This window comes from Lithobates pipiens, unplaced genomic scaffold, assembly GCF_037356315.1.
Source record: "Lithobates pipiens isolate NorthernLeopardFrog02 unplaced genomic scaffold, aLitPip1_a1.2 Scaffold_30, whole genome shotgun sequence".
Classification (NCBI taxonomy): Eukaryota; Metazoa; Chordata; class Amphibia; order Anura; family Ranidae; genus Lithobates; species Lithobates pipiens.
In genome coordinates, this window is record NW_027507791.1 from 183,094,858 (window position 1) to 183,102,557 (window position 7,700).

General features: G+C 45.6%; 1 protein-coding gene across 2 annotated transcripts in view; it reads left to right on the plus strand.

Annotated features, from left to right (window-relative positions):
* Positions 1-3,027, plus strand: part of LOC143943378 (receptor-interacting serine/threonine-protein kinase 3-like) — an 88,826-nt gene extending 85,799 nt beyond the window's left edge. The window contains exon 10 of one of the 2 annotated variants that reach the window (XM_077465108.1): positions 752-3,027. In XM_077465108.1, the coding sequence (XP_077321234.1) occupies positions 752-1,032 (281 nt within the window). In that variant the 3' untranslated portion in view covers positions 1,033-3,027. The remainder of the gene's footprint in view (positions 1-751) is intronic. The other variant, XM_077465107.1, reaches the window with a different exon arrangement.
* The last annotated feature ends 4,673 nt before the right edge of the window (positions 3,028-7,700 follow it).

Consider the following 7,700-nt stretch of genomic DNA (forward strand, 5'->3'; position numbering starts at 1 on the left):
TCTCCTCTAAAACTAGGCCACTTAATGACTTAGGGTCCTTTCACACGGGGCGGATCAGTTCTGATCCGCCCCGAGGATATCCGTTTGCTCAGCGGGGATCACTCCGTCGATCCCCGCTGAGCAGGGAGATGACAGGTCTGTCTCTGCACACTGTGCAGGGACGGACCTGTCACAGCGCCGCTCTCCCCTATGGGAGATCGGATGACGACGGACCGCAGTGCCCGTTGTCATCCGATCCGATCCGCAAACGGATGGAAAAATAGCTTTTTCCTCCGTTACACTTTTTCGGATCGGAGCGGGTCGGATGTCAGCGGACATGTCACCGCTGACATCCGACGCTCCATAGACCTCTATGGAGCACCCGTTCAGGTCCGCCTGAAAAACTGACAGGCGGGCCTGAACGGAACGTCAATGTGAAAGGACCCTAAGACCTTGTTCGCACAGGTGGCCAAGGAGAAGTAAAATGGGTGCCGCAATCGCTCTGCAACCACGTGCAATGCAGGCAATTGTGACACGGTGGTTTAACCTTTTAAAGCACAACTAAAGGCAAAGTTTTTTTTATTTTAGATAGAGAGCAGAGGGATTAGAATGCTTGTCTGTTTTTATTGCTGTCTGTTTCCCTGTTAAAACATATCACAATCACGTATTGATTTTAGCTGCCAATATTTCTGCCTTAAAAAACGAAAATCTGTATCATGAGTTTTGCTTTATGAACGTCCAACCATAACACATTCTTATCTATTTTTTACAGGGTTTCTTAGAATAAATTTTGCTGCAATCATTAAAGCAAAACCTGAATGGAGCTATATTTTGGATGAGCTTGTTTCACAAAGTATTTTTACAGACGAGCAACTGGCTCATGTACGAAGCTCCGACGTGGTGCAGGAGCAAATCAGAGAGACACTAATAATGATTATGAAGCAGGGAAAAGAAAGCTGCAGGACATTACTGCAGCTCATGAACCGTCACCACCCTTCGTTGATGAGAGCACTGACAGTTCCTGCTAACGTGGATCCTTTTCACCGGCGTTGATGCATTATACGAGAACATGTAGCCTATATGGTAACAAGGAACTGGCAAGACTTCTTGAGAGTAAACTTTAAGTATAATTAAAGGCTTCTGTCCAAACAAGCCCCAAATCTATGCAATATCATGCACAAGTCTGATAAAGTGAACAAAAAATTATTTTACCCTCCATGATTGAGCCAAATCATTGCTCATTTATGTCCCCCCCCCCCCTCCCAGACACTGCAGAGCTCACAGTAGGAGGGTTGCAGCAACATGACTGGTGTATTGCTGATGTACCGGCTGCCGTGACCACACTTGACTTCCCACCTTATATGAATAAGACATGACAACTGTAGAAGGGATTTAAACAGCCATAGCAGTCTTTTATTTACAAAAAACACCATTAACAATACATCTTTTATCACATTCCATGAAGATAAAACTTCACCCCACTAATGTACACTAATGCCCTGTACACACAGTCGGATTTTCCGACAGGAAAGGTCTGATCGGATTATGTTGTCGGAAAATCCGATCGTGTGTGGGCTCTTTCTGACTTTTTCTGTCCGAAAACGGAAAAAGTTTGAGAGCTGAATCTAAAATTTTCCGACAACAAAATTCGATCGTACTTTTTCTGATCGTTTGTAGATAATTCCGACAGACAAAGTGTCACACATGCTCAGATTAAATTATGAGACCAAAGCTATTGGCTACAAGCGTTTACGTAGTCCAGTCTTACACAACGAACATCACCTCGTCCCGAACGATCGGATTTTCTGACAACTTTGTCCGACCGTGTGTATGCAAGACAAGTTTGGAACAAAATCCGTCTGAAAAAATCTGATGGATTTTGTCGTCGGAATGTCCGACCGTGTGTACAAGGCATTACTGAATGAATCTCTTAGTATGGGTATTTAGGTATTTGGAGGCAAGGATGGTCTACCGAATCAGCTGTATCAAGCACCAGTTCCATACCATGGTCCCCAGCTACTATACACCAACTCGGGGACAATTCTTTACTACATTACCACCTGATACAGCCCCAATACCGATATCGCCTTACTGACGTCGCTTATTCGGGAAGGTACCCATACCAAAGATGGACCCCTCCCATCAGTCTCCACAGACAATATTGGCTATGCCCACATTCAAAACCCTGAGACCCCTGCCCACTGCTATGACTCCATCAGATCGCCTCACAAAATACCATTGCAACTAACGCACCCCATCCCTTTCCAAGTGTCTATAGGGAAGGCCACCAAAAAAAGAGAAGGGTGAAACTACAAATTTTAACCTTAGGGGAGGGAGGGAAAAGTTTATTTTTGCCTGCCTGGCTCCAACTGACCCTCAGTCAACTCCCCCTCTCTGCCTAGACCACCGTTGGCCCCACCCTGTCCCACCTTACCACACCTTACCACGCCCCCTGCTCACTTCAAATCGGGTAAGCCTATTACTATTATTTCAACCCCCTTATTATCTGCTGACAGTCACTTCACTTCTGTCACCCCCCACCACTACCCTTTCCCCCCATCCCTACCAAAAACATTATCCCACTACAGTGCAAGCAGGCACAGCATGTGAACTACCTCCTCCAGCTGTGACGGCACTAAAACCGTGGCATAGCTGGCCACCTCTGCCAAAGAGGTGCAGATGTACTTTAATTGAGTGCTGGAGTACAGATTGTTTTAATGAGACCATAGTTCTACTTTAACTGTGGTGGACTGGAATGAGTGTTTGTACCTACAGTAAATCCTAAGGATATGTCTACTTCAATATATATATATATATATATATATGTAGCTTAGGTACTTATTTAGCAAATGAAAAAAAAAAACGCATATCAAGTTTAACGTTTTTTTTCATAAACTTTTTACCACTATATATTCACTTTCTGCAAGTCGATACATTGATAACTGCTGTGACTTTCTTATAAAAAATGTTAAATAAATACATCTTTTTATGATACGAAACAGTTACTGTTATTGAAATGACAGATAATCATTAAAATCACAAAATAAATAACCGGTGAAGAAAACAACTTTATATATACTGTTTACCTGTCTGTGTGCTAAAACCTAATGCCTGATACAAACTATAATTAACCTGACAACAATCTGATGTTAGTACAGTGACCCCACCCCCACTGAGCTGTTGTGTTCTGACCGGGAGACTGCCCCCTGCGTGCCAGGCCAGCACACTGTGATCAGCGAACTCCACCATTGGCTGAAAGCACTGATCGGGAGCCGTTAAACTGCTGGTTTTCCAGCATGTTCGTCTGACAGTTCGTCTGGCTTCTGTCAGACCGGGTGCCATACACATGGGCCGAAAGTCTCATGACATTCAGCCCATAAGAAAGTTTTTTTTGGGGGATTTTGACACGTGGTAGAAGAAATTGTAAAAATTGTTTAATTGGCACATAAACAAAGCATACTTCATAAACATGTGATACATGGTTGAACATGAGCATTTTTATCTATATCCAGTTCCCGACCGGCGCATGCCGATGTACGTCAGCGGAATGGCACGGGCAGGCATATTGGCGTACAGGTACATCCATTTTTATATTCCGCCCTGCCATTGCGTGCGCGCCGGTCAGGACCCCTGTGAGTCCGGCCGCGGGTCCCGCGGACTCGATCGCCGCGGGGATACCCGCGATCGTCTCACGGGGCAGCTGAGCGGGGAGATGCTGTTGTAAACAGCATCCCCCCTTTCGGCCTAGCAACAAGTGACGCTGATCTCTGCTCCATGTGATTGGAGCAGAGATCAGTGTTCACTAAAACAAAGCCCAGCCCCCCACAGTTAGAGCCCTTTCACACCACACCGCCCATAGCGTGGGCGGTAAAACGCCGCTATTTTTAGCGGCATTTTACCGCCGGATTTGCGGCGCATTTCGGCCGCTAGCGGGGCGCTTTTACCCCCGCTAGCGGCCGAGAAAGGGTTAAAACCGCCGGCAATATGCCGCAATAGCGACGTTTTGCCAGTGATATTACAGCGCTGCCCCATTGATTTCAATGGGGAGCAGCGGCGGAGGAGCGGTAAACACACCGCTCCTTCACCGCTCTAAAGAAGCTGCTGGCAGGACTTTTCCCTGACGTCCTGCCAGCGCACCGCTGTAGTGTGAAAGCCCTTGGGCCTTCACACTACACACAATGGTGCAGCTTTATTAGGGCGCTATTGCAGGCGCTATTTCTAACGCTATAGCGCCTGCAAAACGCCCTGGCGTAAAAGGGGTCTAAGTAACACGCCCCTAGGAACACTTAACCCCTACACTGCCATCCCCTGGTTAACCCCTTCACTGCCAGTGTCATTTACACAGGAATCACTGCATTTGTATAGCACTGATTGCTGTATAAATGACAATGGTCCCAAAAATGTGTCAAAAATGTCCGATGTGTCCGCCATAATGTCGCAGTCACAATAAAAATCGATGATCGCCGCCATTAATAGTAAAAAAAAAAAATTATTAATAAAAATGCCATAAAACTTTCCCCTATTTTGTAAACGCTATAACTTTTGCACAAACCAATCAATAATCGCTTATTGCGATTTTTTTTACCAAAAATATGTAGAAGAATATGCATCGGCTTAAACTGAGGGAAAAAAATGTTTTTTTTATATATTTTTGGGGGATATTTATTATAACAAAAAGTAAAAAATAATGTTTTTTTTTCAAAATTATAGCAAAAAATAAAAACCGCAGGGGTGATCAAATACCACCAAAAGAAAGCTCTATTTGTGGGAAAAAAAGGACGTCAATTTTGTTTGGGAGCCACATCGCACGACCGCACAATTTTTAGTTAAAGCGACGCAGTGCCGAATCGCAAAAAGTGGTCTGGTCTTAAGCCCGCAAAATGGTCCGATCTAAAAGTGGATATACAAGGCGATGGCATCTGACATCGCATAGTATCCCATGGAAGTAACTAGTATAAAAAGCCAAATGCTTATTGAGTAGTGGATAAAAATGGGTTATAGGATACAAATGAATCACAGTTGAGGTCAAGCTATGTGTTGCGAACATGATGACATTGATTAGACTTGACGCGTTTCGTGACCAGTTGCCACTCATCCGGAAGAAAACGCATAGCGTATCTGAACAAAATGAAAAAAGGTACCAAATAGGATCTAATGTTTTGCCTAGATTGTAAGAAAGAAGGTGAGGGGCAAGGGGAAACAATATTTATATCTTCCTGGAATACTTATGTAGCGCCGACTCCTGAAGAGCACGCGCTATTTGTTTTTGCAATTTAATGTTACCCTAAAACCGCAGTTTGGTTTGGGTTTAATTGTTCTAAATTTTTGACCTCAGCATCAGTCTGACTGGACTGCAGGGTGTTCTGCCTGGCCATAGGGGGCGCTGTCACTTTTGGCAGGCATGGAAACTCTAGTTGGGTGCATTAACGTTACTCTCTCTCGGAACCAGCCCAGTGGGTGTGTCACTCTTGCTGTGCCTTCTGGGAGAGGATACTTAAGGTGCGGATGTCACGTGTTTCGGGTTTCCGGTCCAGAAGTATGTTCTGACTGCATGGTCCTGGTCCTCCTGACCAGCTCCCAGGACTTCCATGGTCTGGGGTGCTGCTCCACCTGACTTTAAGTCCCGGGGCTGGCTAGCCCGAGGCGAGGAAACTGAAAGAAGGATTCAGAGGTGGTCCGGTGCCGTCTCGGTTAGTGGAGAGGCCCAGCAACTGTGAAGTTTCCAGGGGAGGACTCTTCGGGAGAAGGCCACGCAAGGGTTGGCTTCTCAACAAGAGCCTGGACAAGCTGAAGGACCCAAGTGAATCCAACCTCGGGTGGTATCGCCGGACTGGCTACAAGATACTGGTACCACACGAGTGTCCTACAAGTTTTTCAAGTTTCCCTCACGTGTTCAATAGCAAAGTCTGTGGCAGAGACTTGTTCCTGACTCAAGCACCCTGTTGGCTGCTAGTCCTGGTGAGAGAAGGACTATCCAATTAGGGTGAGGATCCAGCTATGAATGGCCATTCTCTGGATATATTCAAAGTGAGAGAATTTTCATACTGAATTTAACATTAAGAGTACCTGGACTTTTCACCTAAACCTTCTGATCCTATACTGAGAGACTGTGTTGTTAACTACTTTTTCGCAAATAAAAATCCCTTTAAGTGGATCTGTCATCAGTCTCTGCAGTTTTTGGGCCATCTACCTCGGGAAACCCCTAGACGCATATGAGGTGAAGAAGGTAACGGTAAGCCCAATAATTTCAGCCGCTCCTTCAGGAGTCAGTGCTACACTTACATATAAATTGTTCTAAATAAGCAGCGTTGCAAGTCAGGATCTGCGAGGCAATTCTGTCCCAGGAGCTGAGGGAATGAACCCAAGGAAGAAGCAAGCTCACCAACACACCCAAGGAGCACCGTCCAAATGTAATAGGCAAAGGTTGTAAAAATGCAAACACTGTATGTCTGTAGAGTAAATGATATTGGACCTATACGTGTGAATTATATCAGTATATACATACAGTATTTATGAACAAATAAACCATCACCCATTATTGCCTGAAAAAGTGAAAAGCGTAGTTGCTACAAAGTGAAGGGAATCATATCACAAAGAGAAAAGAAAATAAAAAGTGAAAAAGGGAAAAGGGTGAAGAAGAATAAAGAGGTGTGCAGTGTTGGTGATAGAGAGGACATCACGGGGATAGTTACCTGGTGATATTGCACAGAGACATGCTATGAGACATGATGTGCCTGTGTGAGGAGAACAGCCAGAGTGTGAACATTCAGCCCATGTGTACGGGGTTTAACTCTGTAGCAGAGCTCCCATGCTGATCCAATTTGACTCCTCAGGCTGGTAGAAGAGTGGGTACCCTGGTTGACCACTCTGGTTCCTCCTGCTGACATAGTTGGAAAGAACCACAGCAGCCAGAGGGGGGCGCACTATTCCACTCAGCTGTAATTGTAAAATTGGACAACTGCCATAGCATGATATTTTACCAAAAGTGGCCAACAAACAAATATGTATACAGCTATTCTCTTTACTGGCTAATTATTTTGTGATTTTGTTGACTCAAAATTTTGTTGATCCATGTCTGTGGAAAGTCCTCATTACAAGTTCTGGTCAGATATTATTTTTAACAGATTTTTATGATAAGGGTTGGTGTAGGCAATTTAACCACTTGCCGCCCGCCATATAACAGAATGACGTTGGCACAGTGGTTTCAATATCGAGACTGGGCGTCTTATGACGTCCTCAGGATATCAAGCCGCTGTGCGTCCCCGGGGGCACGCATCGTGGTGATCGTTGTTGCAGTGTGTCAGTCTGACACCCCGCAACACCGATCTAGGTAAAGAGTCTGAGACGGAGACTCTTTACCACGTGATCAGCCGTGTCCAATCATGGCTGATCACGATGTAAATAGGAAGAGCCGGTGATCGGCTTTTCCTCACTCGCGTGTGACAGACTACTCTGACAGACGCGAGTAGAGGAGAGCTGATAGGTGGCTCTCCTGACAGGGGAGGGTCTGTGCTGATTGTTTATCAGCGCAGTCCCCCTCAGATCCCGCCCAGGACCACCATCATGCCACCCAGGACCACCAGGATGGCCATCCACACTGGACCACCAGGCCCCCTAGACCCCAAGGGAAATGCACATCTGTGCCCATACAGCTGCCAATCAATGCCCAGGCAGCTGCCAATCAGTGCCCACTGACAATGCCTACCACTGCCAGTGCCACC